We start from the raw sequence: 23,005 nt of genomic DNA on the forward strand, positions 1-23,005 counted from the left end.
GTGTGTGTGTGTGTGTGTGTGTGTGTGTGTGTGTGTATGTGTGTGTATGTGTCCTCTATCTGTTTATCACACTTGTTCTGACACTGTCTTTTCATGCATAAACAAAGGATTTACACGCATACATGAAATACACGAAGACACTATTGTCATAAATAACCAAATAACCAGATGTTGCCCACAGATTGCTGGTTGCATCAGGAAACATCACTTTTGACCAATTTGGAAAACTGCAGTATGGTTGATATTTTTGGGTCTATATGGAAACTGATGGGACCAAATGGATCTGCATACCAAGTAGCTCGTGTTTGGAGGATTTGAAGGCTGTGTAATGTTTCCAAGAATTCAAAAAAGTTACACAGCTTTAAAATCCTTCTAATGGGAAATACTTGGTGTGCAGATCTATTTGTTTCAATGATATTTCTTTAATCCAGCACCCATCCTATTGGGCATGTGTATTTGCATATTGTCTTTTTTACAGTTTTAATATGGAAACAGGGACATCAGGAATCATTGTACCTTTACTGTCTCTCTCTTACCCTCTTACTTACTGTCACATGCACATCACACACACCCACACACACACACACACACACACACACACACACACACACACACACAAAATGCACAGCTATATTTTCTTTCATAAAATGGGTGCAGAAGCACACAGCTCTTTACTGCATAGAGCACCTAGCATCTGGATTCTGGAAATCAATTTATACCGACACAGGACGCTTCTGCCTACACAGCCCTCCAGCTCAGGATCAGGAAAACACACACACACACACACGGAATCCTTCATTCAGATGTACGCAACAATGTGCACATATAAAGACGTCACTGAACGAACCATTAACGGAGATGAAGAGGCATACACATCTACATATACACCCTTTTCTCTACCAGGATGATTCATGTATTTTCAGGGTCCGCTGTTAAGTGTTGGTGAGCACATTATTGCAGATGTGCTAAGGAGTGGATTGGCGACAGCAGGGCCAGAGGAAAAAAAATGTAAAGAAGAACCATTACAACAGCTACAGTATTTGATACCAAATATAATTAATAAAAACAAGTATTTATTTCCATCCCTTCATCTGATTTGATCTTACGTAAAGCAAAAGGGAACTGATGTTGAGATCAAGTTATATTTTTCCTGGATATTGATAAGATTATTTTTTATGTTGTAATATTGCAGACCTGTCATCTCTTTATACAGCACTTTTTTTTTACATTTGTTGTGCACGATCATAGTCGGTCATAGTCATCAATCACAGCAACATTTAACCTCATAGGTGTTTAAATCAATACTGTTCTATCCATCACAGTTAATGTAACGTTAGTGTTGAGCACTCCTTCAATAGGAACCCCTCTGTAACAAACAGCACTCCAATCAACAGTTGGCAATTAAAAATAATTAACGCAACAAGCATGTGTTTTTTTTTTTCAGAACGGCCAGCAGACCAAACTATATTTGTCTGTAGCAGTAATGGTAAAATAATAAAAAACATTGGAAAGCAGTTGCTGCTGCCAGTTCCTAAGAAACTAAAAGTGTTTCATGCCTATTTCTGAATGTCTTAAGGAGCCAAGTTGAATGATCGATAGCCAATACCCTGTGCCTGGTGCACACTGGAGGATTTTCATATATTAACTCAGTGGTTCCCAAACTGAGCGCTCCCAGGGGGGGACCCAGCAATGCGAAATATAGATGAATAATGCATGGTTCTGCTGCACTGCTAGCAAATCATGGACAGGTTTGTGAAAGGACTACTAGGTAAACGTACTGTAAAGCAGACAATAAAGCTGCACCAAACGCCACAACTACCAAAACAAAGACAAAAAACATGTAGTGGTGACCACAATTCAATCTTTAATTGAAAATATTTTTACCTTCAAAAGGGGTGCTGTGCAGAAAAAGTTTGTGATCCATTGTCTTAACTGATTTTAAAAACATGGAAGACCACAGACACAATGACAGATGTAACCGTTTTTTTAATATATATTAATAATAAGGATGCACTCACCAATTCAGTCAAGACACAGGACCACCCACTTGGCGTTCTCCTGAACAATTTTAGAGTTGCGACAGGGACTTAAAACAACATGTAGGCAAACTGTCGTCATCAGATGGTTGCACTTGTGTGTGCGCTATGTTTTGCACTGGGGAAAAAAAAAAGGATGACATTAAACAAGCACTCATACTGTGTCCGTCATTCCTCCGAAGTTACTCAAAAATGATACGTTTTCTTTTCTACCGTCCATCTGATTGGAAGCCATGTTTCTGATTTACGCAACATCCGGTAGGTGACATTTACTGGCTCCGAGCCAGTCGGTAACATTAAGATTATATTTGTAAACCCCTCACACTACAGGATAATTTGGGCAGATAATCTGTTCAGACCAGCCTTGAATCGGAAACACCCCCGCAATTGTTGGGAGGGGCAAATCGAACCCAAACTCTGCAAATTATACAATACTATATAGTGTGGGGCCAGCATTACAAAACCTTGGATACCTCCTTTAAATGCTATTGTCATCAAATTGCAATCGACCAGGAGGTGGTCAATTCTCTGTACTGCTGGTCACATTAATAACACCATAGGGAATTCAAATGTCCCTTTTCCTCCTTCTCCGTCCTGTTCTCTCGGCTTCCTGCAGTTTCCTTAGAACTAATTACTGTGTTTAGGCTTATTTGCGTCTTGCTGTCCCGAAATATCGCCTTTCTGGAAGTAATTATGCAAAAACAGACAAATGCTCTGTCAAGCAAGTAGAGCTCCTTACAATAAAATGAGTTTTTTCCCTACACACCCTGGAGAATAAATACATTTGTTTACTTCATTAATCATATTTACTCAGTTTATTTAAAATTTTTTCAAAAGGAAACATAACTAAATTCACTAATTAATACGTGTTGGATGTCCAAGGCCTATTCCTAAATAAAGGGAAGTGGTCTGCAAATACTAGTTACACAGGTAATCTGTTGGTCTTTTCAGCCAGCCTCTGACGCACACTTTTAAAAAGCAGTCATCTCTTTCTTTAAATTTGACACCAGCTAACTACAGTATGTCTTTCTCAAACCTTATATTGTGGCTGTCGGAGGAGGTAATGAAAAGAATCAGCGGTTAAATGTAGTGCATTTTTCTCTTGATAGACAGTATGCCTTCTGCTGTGTAGGAAATTGTGTTGTATTTCATTTCTTAAAGAAAATTCTCCCACAGCAAGTGTGTTTTGTGGAAAATCTTTCTTATTCTCATGTGTAACTGGCTGAATGAAGATGACATGATTTCATGCTGAGGTATTTCTAGGACAATGACAACTACGACAAATACTTCTTCTAAAAAAACAGCAAACTTCGGATTTTGGTGTCATTACTAAGGCTTTTCTTATCAATGAAAATAGAGAAAGCTATGTCTTAAAATACTTTTGCAATACAAAACATCCCGCAAAAAAGTAGATTAAAGGAACACGCCAACTTATTGGGAATTTAGCTTATTCACCGTAACCCCCAGAGTTAGACAAGTCGATACACACCCTTCTCATCTCCGTGCGTGCTGTAACGCTGTCTGACGGCTCCAGCATTAGCTTAGCCCAGCACAGATCCTGCAGGTAACTGGTTCCAACTAGCCTACTGCTCCCAATTGTGACAAAAGTGACAAAATAACGCCAACATGTTCCTATTTACATGTTGTGATTTGTAGAGTCATAGTGTGTACAAAATACAACGTAACATGAGACACAGCCGTCTTCTAACTGTAAACAAACCAGGAACTATATTCTCAGACAGGCTTGCTGCGAGCATATCACTCCGCCCAAGTACTATATTCTTCCGCCTGAGAATATAGTTCCCGGTTTGTTTACGGTTAGAAAATGGCTGTGTCTCATGTTACGTTGTTTTTTGTACACGCTGTGATTCTACAAATCACAACATGTAAATAGGAACATGTTGGCGTTATTTTGTCACTTATTCGGAGCAGTAGGATTACTGGAACCATTACCTGCATGTTCTGTGCTGGCCTGATATCGCTGGAGCCGTCAGACAGCGTTACAGCACACACGGAGATGAGAAGGGTACGTATCGACTTGTCTAACTCTGGGGGTTAAGGTGAATAAGCTAAATTCCCAATAAGTCGGCGTGTTCCTTTAAGGTCCCAATGAGCAAACTGTTCATCAGCCCCATAATGAGTGATGTTTTATGCTTAAAACAGCACTGGGAACAGGCTTTTTAAAGTAGAAATGCTTAAAGTTGTAATTATTACCGCATTTGGTGCATCTTAAGCGAACCCCAACAAACTGATGATCTATGATTGAGCTGGATTTAATCTGACGGCTGAGGCTTTGTCCTTCTCTCTGCTTGCTGTAGAAGCATGTGGGTACCTCACTTGTACCCTGTGGCGTAGTAGGGGGTTTGATAAATCCCAGTTCAAAAGGGCCACATGTTTCCTCCCAGAGTGTAATCCTGCTCTGTGGCCGAGTTGTTTAATCCAGAATCAAACTCTCCTGAGGTGGCAAACATCACAGCGAAGCCTTTTATGAATTATTTCTCTGAGATCAACAAACAAAGCGACAGAGGGACCCATGGAATAACACGCGCTCATACAAACGGTATTTATGGAAGGCCCCAGCAGCCTAGGTGGCTGATTGACTTGATTAATGGCCCAGCGCCCCCTCAGGCGGGAGCAGCTGGGATTAAAAAAACTGGATGTTGGATTACAGCTGCAAAACAATAATAAAAATAGCCAAATTTTTTCTTAGCAGGTCTACAGTCGATGGGCTCAAACTAATTATGAACTCCTTGATTCAACACTTGCTGCTGCCCTTGATCAAATAAGTAGCTACACATCCAAAAGTTTTAATGCTGCAGTAGCTTCTCTGCTGTGGGGAAAGTTTACTGCTAAATCCTCCAAGAACCCTGCCTGGGATCTGTACTGGTTGAGTTTAAATTCTGAAAATGAAGTGAAAATGATTTGAGACTGAGCAGCAAAGAACTCCCTACAGGAAAAGTTTCCACCAGGGACTTTTTAAAAAATCAAGAGAGAGCAATCTGTTCATTGGCTTCTTAATGTCACCACATTGGACAGTCTCTCTCTCTCTGTAACTCTGGCACAGCTACTCATTGCCTTCATTCAATTATTTTTGCCTCTTACTGCCCCTTTATGACTGTGGTTATGTCACTGTTTATTTTCATTATCAAATATTTTGTTAGACCTAGTTTGCAAGTCTCCAAAAACAACAATAAATACAGTAATATTTGTAATATAGGCTGACTGCTTTTACTTTTATTATAGACTGGCAACATGTCCATGGTGACATACTTCTTACCCAGTGCATGCTGGGATATGCCTCACCTACATTATCCTACTTTAAAGGTATAGTTCCGTATTTGGGAAAATATGCTTTCTTTCTTGCTTTGCTTTCTTGCCGACAGTTAGATGATGTCCGGTCGCTGAGATTTTCTGGCTCAACCAAGAAATAGTTCTAGTATGTAATGTCATGTCATTTTTACATTGCAGTTCTTCACTGAGCCCAGCAAAGAAATAGTTACAGCAGGTAACTGGTTGAATATATTCATTCATTCATTCATTCTTAGAGGCAGCCTACTGGCATGGGGAAGTTTTAGCAGAGCCTGGCTAGCTGTTTCCCACTGTTTACTGTCTTTATGCTAAGCTAAGCTAACCATCTCCTGGCTCTATAGCTTCACATTTGGTGTACAGACATAAGAGTGATTGTCGATCTTCTGGACTTGTTAGAATCTTCTCATCTACCTGCAAAAAAAAGCAATTCAGCGTAGTTCTATTCTATAACTATTCTATGTATATATTTATGAAACAGAATATTATGTTTAGTAGATTAAGTGCCCTAAAAATATAAAGAAATTAACAACTTAAACGTGATGCTATAGACACGATACATAATATACAGTATAAAAAGCCATATAGTATGTCATTTGAAACACTACCCACCAGCAAAAAAAATAAAGAAGCTAATCAGTTATTCAAGTTTAGTTTTTCAGTTATTTTTTTAAATGTACTACAATGTGATTTTATTCAGTTTTTTTATTTATGTTTTTGCAGCATATTACAGGTATTCATGGATGGTTCTGTAAATCACTGTACTGTACTGGTCAATGTGCGTCTACAAACTTTAGAAGAAAGGCATATGTGAATGTAAAGTTCAGGTTTTTACAACATAATACATTTATGACATGTTATTCAGTTCACACAAGGACACTTTGATGTACAAGAACAGTTTTATTAAAGAATACTCTCTGTGGCTTTTGTAAAATACACATGAAAGAACAGTATAATTGTTTTTGATAGTATTTAAAAAGTAATTAAAAATAGTTTTAAAGGAACACACCGACTTATTGGAACTTTACCTTATTCACCGTATCCCCCAGAGTTAGATAAATCTATAGATACCCTTCTCATCTCCCTACGTGTTGTAACTCTCTCTGGCGCACGCAAATAACGTCACATGATACACAGCCATCTTCTAACCGTATACAAACTGGGAACTATATTCTCAGAAAGGCGAAGCACTGCTGCACCTCTGCTCCTCACCACGGGGCTTCTCAGGTGCTGCGAGCAAATCACTCCGCCCAAGTAGCAGAAGTAGCAGTGCTTCGCCTTTCTGAGAATATAGTTCCCAGTATGTATACAGTTAGAAGATGGCTGTCTCTCATGTGTCGTTGTTATTTGTACAAGCTGTGACTATACAAATCACAACATGTAAATAGGAAAATGTTGGCGTTATTTTGTCACTTATTGGGAGCAGTAGGCTAGATGGAACCGGTTACCTCCAGGATCTGGGCTAAGCGAGGCTAGCGGTGGTGGCGTCAGACAGAGTTACAACACGCACAGAGATGAGAAGGGTATGTATGTATAGACTTATCTAACTCTGGGGGATACAGTGAATAAGACAAAGTCCCAATAAGTCGGCATGTTCCTTTAAGGAGTGCTTCATGTCTTAGACGGTAACAACTGCCAACTGTCCTGATAAGGAGCACAGGAGGTGGATAATGTTTGACAGGACTTTTGTGACGACGGCTCAAAGGTCCAAGTGTGTTTTCCTGTCAGATCCACCTTCACACTTCAAACGGATTTCTGTCAGTGGGGGAGTGTAAATCTGATCCGGGTGAGTGTGTCTCTGAAAATACTTTTGCTCAATAATTCAGTGGATTTTGCTACTACTTTCCAACATATGTTCAATTGCTAAACCCAAAGGCTTTCTAGTGTCTGGGAGCATCCTGTCTTCAGCATCATGGTGGAATTGGCCTTCTACCCAGGGGTGGCACTGATGTATTTTTTCGGAGTGATGAAAGCCACACAGGACGATCGGGTGGAGCTGGATGACCGTGCGTCGATGAACGTGTTCTGTCTGTTCGTGTTGGCACAGCCGCTGTGTCTGGTACTGGGAGGATACACTGGCATGGCTACATACCTCCTCACAGCTTTAGTCTCGTACAACTTCCTGCCTTGGAGGAAGACAAAACAGCCTGCGAAGGGAAAAGAATCCAAAAAGAAGACAAAGTGAGAACAAGAAACGTACACTGTATGGAGATGACAAGACAGTGGATTCAAACAGGTTGTGAAAGTAAATAATATTTAGAGAATATTTAAAGAATAAGCATTCAATGTGAAAATCTTATATGAATAAATGATTGTGTTGCTCAACCATGCAGTAGTTATTTAACCTGTTTACACAAGGCTGCCACGGCTCCATTTCTTTTGAAAAGGGAATAATTTGTAGCCAACTTGGTGGCTCCTTCCATTTCAGCCAACAACACATATTTGTGTGTGCATCAGAAATACATTTGGGAAAATGTGGATTTTATGTACAACGATAAATATTTTTATGTGTATTGAAAATATTTTGTGGAGAGTCATTTATACATACAGTTGTGTTCAAAATAATAGCAGTGTGTTTAAAAAAGTGAATAATGCTCAAAGTCCTTAGAATAGCTTTTTAATTCCATAATATCAATGTTTGTGTTATGCCTTTACAGAATGTGAAGAAAAAAGAAATATTAGGCTGTTCAAAAAAATAGCAGTATTTGCATTTTTCTTTACAAACTCAAACATTTACTGTATAAACTGAAAAATGTCTCAAGGGTTTGCTTTACTTTGAATCACTGCACTAATATTTAGTTGCATAACCATTATTTCTGAGAACTGCTTCACATCTGTGTTGCATGGAGTCGATCAACTTCTGGCACCTGTGAACAGGTATTCCAGCCCAGGATGATTGAACTACATTCCACAATTCCTCTGCATTACTGGGTTTTGCCTCAGAAACAACATTTTTGATGTCACTTATGGGACTGAGGCCTGGGAATTGGGCTGGCCACTCCATAACATCAATCTTGTTTATCTGGAACCAAGACTTTGCTCGCTTACTGGTGTGTTTTGGGTCATTGTCTTGTTGAAAGACCCATTTCAAAAGCATTTCCTTTTCAGCATAAGGCAACATGACCTCTTCAAGTATTTTGATGTATTGAAACTGATCCATGATCCCTGGTATGCAATAAATAGGCCAAACACCACAGTATGACAAACCTCCCCATAACATGATTTTTGCACCACCATGCTTTACTGTCTTCACAGTACTGTGGCTTGAATTCAGTGCATGATCTTCTTTTATTTTCCTGGAGCTGATCATTGGTTGAGCCTTTGCCATTTTGGCTCTTCTTCAATCCATTCGAATGGTAGTTGACCGTTTTTTTCCCATGTCGTTCAGGCTTTGGATGCCTTTTCAAGGCATTTGAAATGATTTTGGCTGAGCAGCCTATAGTTTTTTGCACTTCTTTATATGTTTTCCCCTCTCCAATCAACTTTTTAATCAAAGTCCGCTGTTCCTCAGAGCAATGACTGGAACGACCCATTTTGCTAAGTATTTCAGTGTGAAATGCACTATAACCAGCATGCACAACATTTGTTTCCTTCCTTCCTTCCTTAAATATGGGCCATAATTGACGCCTGTGTCTTCACAGAATCAATCACCTCACTAAGTGAACACAACACTGCTATTATTTTGAACAATTACAGACTCGATTACACAGAATGAGCAGCATGCATGTCATGACTGTTGGGTCTGTTGGTTTTCTATGACTCAACAACACTTACTAGTAAATAATTTACCATGTAGAAATATCACTTCTACCAAAAAAATGGATTTATGAGGTTAGTGATGTTGGACTGCTATTATTTTGAACACAACTGTAAATCACAAAATAATTTGTGAATCCAACTCAATGGATACCTAGCTCAACATGAATATGACTGACCATTAAATGAATGAAATATCAAACACATTATACACATTCATGAGCATTGCCTGCAAATTTCACCCACAAAGACATAATTATTACTCACACTTGGGAACAAAAAAAATCTGCATTGTGTTTTTTAAAATTATTATTATGCACCGTATATTCATGAATGACTGTGTCCCTCTGATGTGCTTAAACCTGGTAGTGTGGAGAGTGTGATTGTGTGCTGTGTAAAACCGGGCTCAAAGAGAGAGTGTATGGGATTAGACAGTGTTATTAAAGTCGATAGTCCGAGGCTTTGTTCAGTGGTTGTGCAGATGTTCACTGTGTGCATCTGAAAAACAGCTGGATTTTTCTTTATTGAAGATGCTTGTGACTTCCCTCAGCATTAACATCCTCTTTGAGTTCATGTTGTATGAAGTAATTTTATAGGCCCCCACAGTATCGCACACTCAGTTTTCTTACTATAAGCATGAATTTATGTAGCGTAAATAAGGTATCCTATTGTCTCAAGCATTCGCTACAAAGTTTGCATTTCCATTGTTATTAGCTTCGAAATCCTGTTTCAAAGTTATAAGTCCACGAGAAAATGTTTGTTCGATCTCCTATACAAGCTGTACATGTGCAGTATGTTCTCAGTTCACCTTTCTTTATTGTCATGTCAGTGGTGCTGCCTTTTGCATCCTCCATTATTTAAAAATATTATAGTCTGCCCCTCCTGACCCTCTACTGCTCATTTACTGCCTTTTTTTTTAGAGCATTCTTCTTATTCCCCTGCCAGTCCTCCTACATCCAACTTTGTTTCCATGATGCTGCTAGTTATCTGTCTACTAAATGTATTTGTCTGTTTCAGTCTCTTTGCATAAGCTGATCTCATTAGCATTATCAGACAAGAGCTATATTTACCAATCAACAGAAAAGGTATTTTACATCCATAAAGTTACAAGCTAAAATTGTTACTGGATAATATACTGTCTTTTTCTTTTTATGACCGCTTTATCATTGTTATTTCAAGTTATATGGGGAAATGATTTTCAGGCAAACATTACATTTTGGACTGAAGTGGCGACAGGTGATTAATTTTCCATTTTCTGTTTGGGGAAGGTTTTTAGGCACTGTTTATTCACTTGAGCACTTAGCAAAACATTTACTTTCTATTGTAGTTATGTACTCTACTAAATCCTTTTTTTTAAAAGATTTTTTTGGGGCATTTCAGCCTTTAATGGAAAGAACAGATACGAAAGGGGAAAGAGAGGGGGATGACATGCAGGAAACCATCACAGGTCAGACTCGAACCCTGGACCTTCTGCATCGAGGAATACACCCATGTGTGGCTGCTCTACCGACTGAGATAACCCAGCCACTACTTTACTAAATCTAGTACCTGCACTTATGGTATTGTTACCCGCATTAGCTTTCAAGAGAAGTGTTAAGCAAGCTGTAACTGATTAAAAAAAAAACATTGGACTCATAAGTAAGGTTAACAATTAATTATGGCAATATTATTTCTAAAGAGATGTTTTGGCTACATAGTGGCAGCAGAAACAACCTGTAAACCAAAATAAATAATGATTTATTACATTACAATGATATATTACATATATTACTGACATTGGCATCCAAAGTAAATTGCATTATTTTTACTATTATTGGAGTTAAATTCATTTTGGTTTACTCACTAGTAAGCATAATCAATAGGGGACATTTACTATTCTCTCTGGGTATTTGGCTGAACTTCAAATTGATTTTTACAGTTACAAGGGAATTGAGAGAGTAGGACAGAGATTGATGGATCAGCAAGTAAGAACAGACTTACTGGAGCGTTGTCGTGTAATGAAACAGACAAAGACATTCAAATGGAATTTCAGGAATTTGTCATATTGAGAGAGCAGATGGAGCACATATAGCTGGGACGTGATAGGGTTTGTGTATGGATGTTTATTTGTTTGTGACGGGCATCTTCAAATGGTTTTTGCCTCCTTGGAGAAGTTAATGGCCGTCGTACATCACAGTGCTTGTGTCTCCCGTCGCGGCTGGGACATGCGCAGCCTGACACAAGTTAATGATCAGAGTTTGCAAGGGGAAATGAAGATGTATGAGTTTTGAGTCGGTTTCTCTAGTCTCTGAAGTAGAAATAAATGCATCTGGATGAAAAACATCTCCCCATGCCTACATATCATCCCTTACAACCGTTTTGCCCGTTTATTCTGAATGATCAATATACTCCTTGTCCATCTGCATGGTAAATGATCAATTTCTTTCTCAGCTGCTTTGGTCTTAACATTAGACAGAGGAGATCAAGAGCTAAATGTTTTAATCTGGCAAAAAGCTGGGTAAATACACACAAATCCCAATCAATCTGATTAAAAAACAAATCCCCTTAAGATAATCACAGGAGTGTGATCTGGTGAAAAAAACATCTCTCCTCATTTTTTCTTCATGATCCAAAGCACAATATGAAGTAAGTAAATCTAAATTATTCACACCAGAAAACACAAAAGACGGTGGTTTTTAACTTATTTATTTTCTTGAGGGAATGTTGGATCCTTCATTAAATATTTACTTACACCATTTACAGCAGTATATTTTACATGGCTTGGTATCATGCACATTGTCATATAAAAAAAACTGTACACATTTACACTCAATTAAGAGGGAGTAGTCTGTGCAATAAAAGGCACAAACCTTTGACCCTGCATTTATGTCTCATGATTACATATTTCAAGGACACTGCCACATATTGTGTTACCACATATGCACACCTGGAGAAAAATTACTTGAGCAGCTGCAAAGAAGACCTGTGTTGGTGTGTGTTGGTAGCAATTAGCTGCCGAGCAGCAAAGCAGTAAAGTGCCCTCTCCGTTGCGTCTAAATGTGATCCTAACCCCTCAGCAGCCTGCGGCAAAGTGAAAAGTATTTTCAGCCATGCTGATAAACTGAGCTGAGACATCGTCTGACTTACAACAGAGTTCCACAATCTGTAGGATAATCTACAATCATCAGAATAAGTCTGTTACAGATTCAAGATATTAAGTGAATGATTATCAATGTCCTACAAACACATTCTGTTTCTTTAAGGCAGTAAGGCCTGTTGGCTGAGGCACAAGGCTGAAGCTGAGCTGACTACTTGGTTTTTAATGTCCTAGTGGTCATAAGATGGTTGGGCTGGAAATGCTACAGATAGTAATCACACATCAGTTTGACAAGCAGCTCTCCTGTGGTCCTATATCTAATATCAGCCACTACACATTAAATATTTTTGCCAATTGACCATTCACTAAACAACTGTCCAGACAGAGCTTAGCAACCTTAACTAGTCACTGCGGACCTGTCAAGCTTTGGATTTCTCCACATGCTGCAGGTGTGCACGGGGCTCGAATATGAGCAAAACTCTGTCTATAAAGAGTTTGGAGGGCAGTGTTTTTTAAGCTTTTCCAAACGTTAGCATGTCTGGCTGACTAGCTACCTGCAGAAGTAAACCAGTGTTATTTTAAAAGCAAGATGCATGTCATTAAGTAACTATATTATTATGTTTGGTTACAGGTTAAGTCAGAAAAATATCTGTTCAGAGTTTAGAGTAACAATTGGCTCTTTTCCGAAAAGTTTACACTGCACTAACTCCAACCAAACTTGCATTACAGTAGATAGTACTATGTCGGCCAAACTCATTGGTTAGTCCTTATTCTAAAATCCTTTTCTTTTGTAAAAGTGGAGCATACCTATTAAAATAATACAATCATTAAAGCACAGAAGTGTGTATTTTGAGTTGCAAATCTGCCACTGTTGTTACTGTAAACTGCATACGTTCTGTGAAGGAACGGAAACTTTGACAGGGAGGTGGCTAAGTGAATGGTCATTGTATCCCCAGGTGAGATTCGTGGGTGCATTGTTGTTTGCCACAATGCTTTTTTATACTACCACTGGTGGCAACCAAAGTCAGACATTTTCAATTACACATACAGTAGCAGCTTTAAAGAGTGAGCAAGGCATCAGCTGTTGAAGTGATATTTAGCTTTGGTCAAACAGCTTTCCAATTTAAACTAGATGCTAATAGGGGCTACGGGAACCTTTTCTACAGTTGATTGTTGCAGGAGAAACAGATTACAGTTAGATCTTGTCATCCTGCATCTCAGATCATACCTTTCATAGAGTAATATGGCCAGTATTATTAGGACAAATGTCCAAATACCAGCTGACAGCCAGGGAAATAAGGCTGGAGATGGACTCTCCTGCGCGTCTAGGTGTGCATGCTGCTCTGTCATATTATCATTCTCAGGCAACATTTGCTATACAAAAGGGTGACTTTAAAGGCAGGGATATACCGGGGGTTTCTATGTCTTGACTGTTATCTTATATACTGTATCAGCACACATATTAATAAAACTGATTTCTAAACCTACTGCTGAGCTAAACAGACGTGATCCTTTCAGTACAATTTCAGTGCTTTAAGCCTCGTTTGAGACTCATAAACTCCATCTTTGTAAACTAAGTCTAAAAATAGGCTTAATACATATCTAGAAAAAAACAGTTCACAGAGTATTCACAGCAGTGTTCATTATCCAAAGTGCATGTAAATACTAACTTGCAGCGATTACGCTGTAGATTTCTCAGAGGCCAGCTGATGAGGAAGACGTCAGTTAACCTCGGCTAAATCTCCTATGTAATATTAAAAAAGGTACGACACACCTATTTACACATCATCAAATAATGAAGTGGTGCTGACATTGGCAGAATACAAGACTCAGAACTCGGGCCAACTTTGGGTGGGGGTGATCCAAGGCCAGATAATAATTTAGGTCTTCTGCTTGGCTATACTATATCTTTTCATCTTTTGTGAAGCACACTCAAAGTTACTGACTGTCAATGCTCCCGAATCCAAATAAATGGCCAAAACAAAAGATTTCAGTAGCAAATCCACTCAGGCGTTTAACATTAAGATTGACAATAGCAATTGCCTACTAAATTGCTATGTTTTGAGGTGACCAATCCATCGATGAGTACCACAAACAAAATGCATCAGTCAACAAATGTACAAGCACAGGGCACCAAAGAGAGTGCCTAAAGCTACAGTACTACAAGATCTTCTCTAGCAATAAGTAGGAGTCTGGAGAAGAGAAAAAGCCAGCCCTCCAGGCTGGCTTAGCATTCTTATCACATGAAACACACCACACAGCAGGTGAGAAGGGTCAGTTTGGCTAATGAGCACAGATATATACATAGTATACAGTGAAGGGCAGAGTGGAGTCTGACTCAAAGTCAAAGTATATAACCCATTATGTTATGGAGGTTAATTTCCCTACTGACCACATTATGTACACTCCACTTTAACTACTATACAATTACCACATTTATACATATTTTAAACAAGTAATTATGGTCAAAAATCAGTGCACATCTTCTCAGAGTTGCAAGACTTTCAGCTTTGGCCAGATTGGGAAGCTATAATGTAAGATGTGTACATTTTGTAGAGGAGAGCACAGTACATAGATAATAAGTAAAGGGAAACAAATGCAAAACCAAAACATGGAAATTAGTCTTTTTACAAAAAGGGGCGATACATAATAGTACCTTTTTTTTCTCAAAGTAAAAAAACAACAACTTTCAAACAAGGCATCTGGTCAAAGAGCTACCTTAATTCACAGGGTCAAGTACAGTAATGACACATGTATGACTAACATCCTTCATCCTTTACCTGAGTTGGCAGAATATTAAAACCAGGAATGCTTCAACTAATTTTGTCCATCCACACAATCACCCGCAGCTTCAAACTCTGTTTTATGATCCAAGCTTGGTTTGATTAAACTATAGGTTTCTGGGTCTTTTATACAAAAAAGTGCACTAAATGACCAAAGTATTTCTCAACAGGAGTGAGATTTCAGGGCTGAAAAAACTGTGCCGTGAAACTAACACACATTAATTGATTTTTATCAAGCTGTAAGACATAGATACTGTATGTGAAGGAGCTTCTAAATGCTGCATGACATTTTGAACTGATACAAAGAAAGCCCAAGATCATAAATTGAAAGTAATGTGAATGCCTCAAAATGCCAGACAAAAATGTTAAGACTTCGGTTATTATTACTGTTACCTGTAGGAGTGTAAAAGAGTGAGTGTTTGTGTTTGTGTGTGTGTGTGTGTGTGTGTGTGTGTGTGTGTGTGTGTATATACTGTGTATACACATATATCTGTGTGTCAGTGCATTGCTGCAGTGCTGAATTTGTTTCATTAAAGAGACACTAAATCAACACAGTGAGGGATGCCAAGACCTATCAGGCAAGATGAATAACCGAAACATCCACTGAAATCCTGTGTTTGTGTGTCCATGGTTTGTGCATACACATAATCTGCAGATTTGTACATCAGTGCACGGGTACCGCAAGTTTCTCCCTCTCTTTAAATGTAGCAGCAAAACGTGGGTGGAGGAAAATTGGGATTTTAATAAGAAATCCCTCTCAGTTATGACCTACTTTCACCCAAGTAATCTTGCCTGACAAGCAGCCGGTAGAGCTGCGAGACCTCTAATTAAATTGGCTTCCCAGAGAAGTTCAGTAGCTGGGAAGGAGGTGGACTCCTCAGTATGGCTGGTCAGTCTGATACAGTCGCTAACCTCAACGATCAGAGTGGAGCTGAAAGCAGGCAGGGGGGGAAATGGTGAGGCTCCTATTACCATTTGTGGAGGATAACTGGCAGGTATGGGCCACGTACTGTAGGATGGGCGAGATAATGGTCAGGCACTCAATGGAGTATCCGACTCACAAATGTCTCAGGAGTGTGTGCTGTAGGTATGTACTGTTTGTGTTATGTGCATCTGCAAGGGTGTTTTTTTTTTCTGTCGTAGTTAGCACTTTGCAGAGCAAATATTACAATGCAGGCAGAACCTCCGGGCCTTAGTTGTGCTACTGGATGTGTGCTTTCTTGTTTGCAGGGTCAGCAGCAAGACGGCCACAGAGGACACATCCTCACAGAGATGAAGAGCCAGGCATTAAATAAAGACTTCAAAATGCCAAGAACTAGGTGTTTGTACACAGAGAGACCCGTAAAAAATGTTCCCTCACGCCAAAATCCAAAACAACTGAGGTAGGGAAAAAAATAAATTAGTAAATGTCATTAAAAAACATTGACACGGCTTGTGGAACACAATAAAGCTTCAGTGAGCCATGTGAACTACATTACAAGTGAATGGAGGGCGTTCATCAAGTGATGGCGTTTTGTGTAATTGTCCAGTGATGTTTCAACCACAATTTTTTTATTGATCATCCACCACGATGAGCTTATCGCATGACCCTCCAATGTGTTCAGTATCAGAACAATCACAGCGCTAATGAACACTAATGGTCCTGAGCGGAGGAAAAGGAGGAAAGGGTCAGAGGTCCCAGTTGTTAGTTAACATCTCTCTGGGATTTAAATTCCCCCCGCGTCATGACTTTCATACAATAGATACACAAATGCATGTCTCTGAGCCAATTCATCGGTCGTTGTTCCACAATGACAGCAAAACCTTGGCGAAAGAACAGAAGGACACTTTTTATTGTCCTTTTAATACCAGACTGTGGTAGTTTTCATGCCAGGAGAGAGAAATTGTTCCGCCTAGTCTATCCAAGGCTGGGAAGATGCAGTTTATCTTGTCCAAGTAACATCACACCTGAATGGCACTTTCAAATTGGCAGTAAAATTTGCCTGAATACATATTCAACCTTGGCTTTGTCATGTTTCACCTTGACAAAGAAAAAAAAAACCTTGATTGCCTTGGAAACAGAGTTTTCGGTGTCACATCTCATTGCTGGAAACGAGCAGGTCAGAAAGTTGCAGCAAGATGGCCGACAAAGGAACTACTTCGGTTGTCACCTTTTCCTCCACACCTTTGACGACCAGATCTTCACTGTCTTGTCGCTAGAGAGAGAGAGAGAGCGAAATAGAGAAAGAGAGAGAGAGAGAGAGAGAGAGGGTTGGGGTGATGAGCAAAGGGAAGCAAGGAGAACACAACAAAGTGAGAAAATAACAGAACATCAATCAGGCAATCTCTTTCTAAACAACCCATTGTACATCAGACACAACGCAAAGAGATTGGCTTCAAAGTACACTTGACACACACATGCCCACACATACTTCATTAAAGACCCTTCTCATGGTGTCAGTTAAAAAAAAAAAACACCTCTCCATCCTCTCCAAAAAGTAGAGAAATAAGAAGAATTCATTACTGCAACAAGTAAATCTAATCAACCTGCCCACAACTCTAATCCCAACTAACCAGGCAATTTAATTTTCACTTTCCTGCACGTTCCCAGGGTGCTAATCATAACGCCTTGCACTGGTCAATTAGGCAATACCCAGGACAGCATCACGGTTCCCATTAACACTAGCTAAAGAAGTTGTGAAGAAGCCGTGCTCTTTGGTTGGTGTGGAGGAGATGCTAAATGTCAATTGAGTGGATCCGGTCTGAAAGGATCATGTTGAACATGTTAAATAAACAGTTCCATTTTGAGAAATACACTTCTTGCCCAGAGTTGGATGAGAACAGTGACACCGCGTCCCGTGTCTGTATGATAAATATGAAGCTACAGCCAGCAGGCTGTTAGCTTAGCTTAACATAAAGTTAAAACAGGGGAAAACAGCTAGCCTGGCTCTGACCAAAGGGGACATAATCCACCTACCAGCACCTCCGAACCTCACAAATTGTATCTCATTTGGTTAATCCCAATGAAAGCTCAAGTGCACAAATGTCAAGTTTTCTGTCTTAAGGGGGGTTAAATGCTGGGCTAGATAGCGCCAGGCTAGCTATTTCCACTGCTTTCAGTCTTAATGCTAAGCTAACTGTTTGCTGGCTGTTGCCTTATATTGAACAGACAGACATGAGTGTGGTATCGATCTTTTCATCTAAGTCTTAGTAAAAAATAAATTAATTAATAAATAAATAAGTGTATTTCCCAAATAAGGAGCAACAGACTAACATGATTTGGACATATGAGAAAAAGTTATTCTGAGCAAAAACTATAAATCACTTGTTTGGTCAATAAGAAGCTGTTTGTCTTAGCGGAGGCGGTGATCTGCAAACAAACCAGCAACCACAATAAAAACAAACATCAGCAGCAGCATGCTATTAAAAAAAAAAATGATAAAAGAATCGGAGCAAAAATGTAAAGAAGGATAGAAACAGAACAGACACAAAAACAGAAAGGTGCAGGTATTACCCAGGTAAAGAAATACAAAAGTAGGAGAAACAAAACGCAGCCGGGGGAAAAGGGTGGAAATTAGTTAAGAGAGTACCAAAGGAAGGGAGGGCTGCTGAGCGGAGAAGAGGCAATCATGGGAGGCTGGTGGCTCGGCCCTTGATGGCCAGGACCCGTCGAGGAAGACACGGGGTCAAGCCTGGCACATAGCTCCACAACTTCACCCTGCAGTCACTGGGGTCAGGGAGGACGAGGAGGAGGAGGGTTACGAACAGGAGGAGTGGGAAGGCAGAGTTTAAGAGACCAGACGAGGAAATACTTGTCAACAGAAAAGATGACGGTAGGCAGTAAGAGATGATAAAGAGTAAGGACAAGTGATGAAACAAGAGAGCAAGAAGAGGAGAAGACAGGGGAGTGATATAACTGTCTTTCCAAAACAATGCCAGACAAATATTCAGCCGGATTGTAATCTGGCTATTCTTGTTTTTTTCTGACGTTACGGAGGCCCTTCCTCCACATCAGAAGGCAATTATTAGAGCAGGCATTGTTGCAGATAAAAAAATATAATACTCAATTGGAAGTCTCCACTCTCCCCATGTTTCAGGAGGTGGCTCAATGAAATCCTTTCTATGGCTAACGCTTGATTTATACTTCTGCGTTAAATCTACGCCGTTGCTACGTACTTAGGTACGTGGAGACACGAACCTACGTAGGACCCTACGCCGCCATAGCCTGACGTGCACCTCTCAAAAATGTAACTAGACGTCGTGGCAACGCACGTCGCTCGGCCGTGGCTTGGTAGCGTTCCATTTCCCCCAAACTTCTCCTTCTCCATAAACAACATGAAATCGTTAACTTTTGCTGCTACATATTTCCCAGTGTAGTCAGAAAGCACAGGGGAGACACTTTGTTTCTCTCACTATGACTCTAGAGTCACTACTCGCTCCGCAGCTAATTGCCGTCACTCTCTCACCCGCTCTACTACACACTCCTCCCCCCCCACACACACACACACACACACACACACATGCCGGCCCTCCTGAGATCGCCGCACACACCAGCGCACAAGTAGAATAACTGTTCAGGCCACTTACGCGCGCTAGGGCGAAAGCTCTGCGTGGAGCCTCCGCAGAACCATAAATCAAGCGTAAGATGGAACAAAAGGAATTCACAAAAATACATTTTGAAGGTGTGGAAACCATTTTTGATATTGCTTGATGAGACCTAAATTTCTGATTTGTTCGTTTGCTGCTGCGCTACACCCTTCATCTGAGCAGCCCTCCACCTACAGTATGTGTGTGTGGCTTTTTTTTCCTTTTTGTTTCGTCTGTTTTTTTTTTTTTTTCTCTTTTTTATTGCCGTCTTGTCTAGTTCTAAATAAAGTATTTAAACAAACAGAAAAGAAGAGGAGAAGGAAGAAGAGGGAGTGGAACGTTAGTCAACGTCAGTGAAAGCCTACCAGCTGAATGAGAAGTGAAATGAAACTTAACACAGAATGTCCCACTCAGATACACGTAAACAGTAAACAAGCATTGACCCTGTCTGATGCAGCTATGAGCTCAGCAAAACACAGATTTGGAGAAAAACAGGATGTACAGTATGACCCTCTCTGAGCTACGGAGGCTGACACACACCTGCAGATTAATGTTTAAGATGAAACAAACATGACTCATAATGCAGCATTTCACTCACATTTTCTCTCTCTCTGTACCAGTTCGAAAATATAAAATATAAAAACATTATGTTCTCTGGTCCTCAACCTCCAAAGCCTCCAGATCAGGCTGGCATTATTCTATAGTTTTGCTATTGTCAACAAATTCCACAAAAAGACCACATCAAATCTCTAAATTAGTGCCGTCAGTTAAACGCGTTAGTAACGGCGTTAACGCAAACCCATTTTAACGGCGTCGATTTTTTTATCGCAAGATTAACGTTCTTTTTTCGGCCTAGCAAACTTTGTAGTTTTTTTCACATGCTGTTGCAACAACTAGTAACGTTAGAAAAACTACAACACCACACCGGATCTAGCTAGACCGGAAACAAAACAACAGGCACGACGCACACACTTGTTTGGGCTTGCGAGCCGGCCAAAGAGTAGTAGGCTAACGTTACGTTTTGAGTGGATGGCGAGCGTGAGGCGCTGAAATGGATGCCAATAAGATTCTGAATGGAAAGTTTACTTTTAAAAAGTTGCCAAATGGTTCCATCGACAAACCAAAGCGATCTGTGTGTTTTTTCGTGGTGAACTGAGCTATGGCAGCACGTCCAGTCTGAAATACCACTTGATGGCCAAGCACACAGCTGATGCCAATTCTCCGCCCCCTCGTCAAAGCCAGACGACAAAAGCACAAAGCAAGGCGATCCACTTTTCTATGTTGATAAGAGCATTAAAATGAGGAAATAAATAATGGGACAAAAATAAATCAAGGGACATTTAGAATAGATAAAAATGTGTGATTAATTGTGATTGAACTGCGAGTTAACTATGACATTAATGTGATTAATCGTGATTAAATCTTTTAATCGTTTGACAGCACTACTCTAAATACTTTCTGACTTCCCTACCCTGTCTATGGCTCTAAGCTCCAAGTCCATTTGTTCCTACTGATTATTCAAATCTATAAAAAAAATGTTACAAAAATGGACAGTTTCATTTTTTAAAAGGCCAAGTAATTTCCTAAAACAGCAAGGCACTGTAGTTTTAAGCACACATTACTCAAACAGGAGTAAACAGTGCATATGTTGGGAACTATTTTCAGGAGTGGATCAACACTTATTTGTTCTAATGAGTATTTACAGCAGCAGATGGTGTGCTGTATGAGAGACTGATGAACAATGTTTTTTATTACCTTTTGGACAACAATCAATCTCTATGACAGATTAATATGACATATCAGGCAGCCAATACGTGTAAACAGGATCCATTCATTGTTGGTTTTTGTCTTCACACAGAATTAATTGACAAAAAGAAAAATGTAGAATATCACCAGTCTTATCTTTTAATGCTTGTGTACGTATCAGTTAAAGGTGATGGTACTTTAATCTACACACACTTTCATCAGTTATTTAAATAATGAATAAATAGCATTTATTAAGACATACAAGGTTTCTTTAACTCTCAACAAAGGTAATAATATTCTAAAGAAGAGAGTCTTTTGGCCCATTAATCCCTTCACTACATCAAGAGAACGCTGGACAGATAAAGAACAAAAAAAAATTAATACCATTTGATGGACGCTTTAACAGTACAACAATAACAAACTAAAAATTGTTAGATTAGTGGTGGTACAGTCCACAACATGTCTTTTCTTACCTGGATGCAGTGAAAATCTGTCTTGAGTTGGTACATATGGCGTTAATGGGGCTTTCATGACCTCTGACCTCTCCTATGGGGGTGAAGTTCTCTACGTTCCACACCTTCAGCATGCCGCCCCGACAGGCGCTCAGCAGCATGGGCCGGCCCGGGACATATGCCAGAGCGCACACCCAGTCCTTATGGGCGTTGGGGATTTGCTGTTGAGTCAAAGCAGAGAGACATAAAGTCAGAGAGAGATGAAGATATTACATCATGTTTTTACATTAAAAATACAGGAATGTGAGTCATCTGGGTTATTGTGTTCTAAAAATAGCAGCAGAAAAACATACGTTTCATTTTTAATGGATTAATGTAAATCATCGTCAGTAAGGCAGTTTGTTTCTTGAATGGAAAATGCACATTGTTGCTAGGCAACATACACTAAAACTGTACTGAGACTCAATATTGTAGTTATTCTTAGCTCATGTGTCTGTGTGTTTATAATAATTTTACCATGGGTCCAAACATGATTTGTGAACTAAGAATGAAATCACCGGCCTTGTGTTTACCAAGATAACAACACTGGCATGGCAAAGAAATGGCAAAGGGTAAGAGCATTTGTGTAGAATCATAAAAGCCTGTACGAAGTGTTCCAATTGTCTTCATTTTTAATTACAGAGCAAGTATTTGGCAAACTGGGAAGGTTCATTTATGAGTAATTTCAGCCCTATGGGCAGACCTAATACATATGGCCTTTAAGAGATTTAAACAGTACAATTTGCTGCTGTTGTATTGGATTAAATGTTCCTGCAGCTAATCTCCACACTTCTGCTGCGAGGAACAAACCATAACACACGGACAAAAACATCTGACAAGTAGCTGCTAAACTGACATCATGCTTTTTAATCACAGTTTTGTATTCATTAAAAGAAGAACAGAGTGAACCTTGTCTATGATGACGCAGCACTGCAGAGGTGACATGTTAAACATAATCAGCATCTTAAAAACAGTGGTTCTCAAACTTTTTTCAATAATGTACCCCCTGAAGCCTATGTAAAGCGATACGATGCTGTGCCTGTTTAGGCTAAACAACCTTGTAATTGAAAAACAATGTTAGCCTAAATTTTAAATGGTTTGGAATCCAACACTAAATTCATTCGTTATTATAGTATCATTATTTTATTTTATTATGTACGCCCCGCAGTACTAGTAGAGAAACACTCTTAAAATACAGAGCATACAAAAAGCAATTTGGATCTTACACAAGGCTTTAATAAAACT

General features: G+C 39.5%; 1 protein-coding gene across 1 annotated transcript in view; it reads right to left on the minus strand.

Moving 5' to 3' along the window:
- Positions 1-11,809: 11,809 nt before the first annotated feature.
- Positions 11,810-23,005, minus strand: part of kif21b (kinesin family member 21B) — a 71,555-nt gene continuing 60,359 nt past the window's right edge. Inside the window, exons 33-34 of the mRNA XM_028575637.1 lie at positions 21,743-21,942; positions 11,810-17,152 (exon numbers count right to left, since the gene is read on the minus strand). Coding sequence (XP_028431438.1) covers positions 17,104-17,152; positions 21,743-21,942 — 249 coding nt within the window. The 3' untranslated portion in view covers positions 11,810-17,103. The remainder of the gene's footprint in view (positions 17,153-21,742; positions 21,943-23,005) is intronic.

The sequence above is a fragment of the Perca flavescens genome, chromosome 4 (assembly GCF_004354835.1).
Source record: "Perca flavescens isolate YP-PL-M2 chromosome 4, PFLA_1.0, whole genome shotgun sequence".
In the NCBI taxonomy this organism is placed as follows: domain Eukaryota; kingdom Metazoa; phylum Chordata; class Actinopteri; order Perciformes; family Percidae; genus Perca; species Perca flavescens.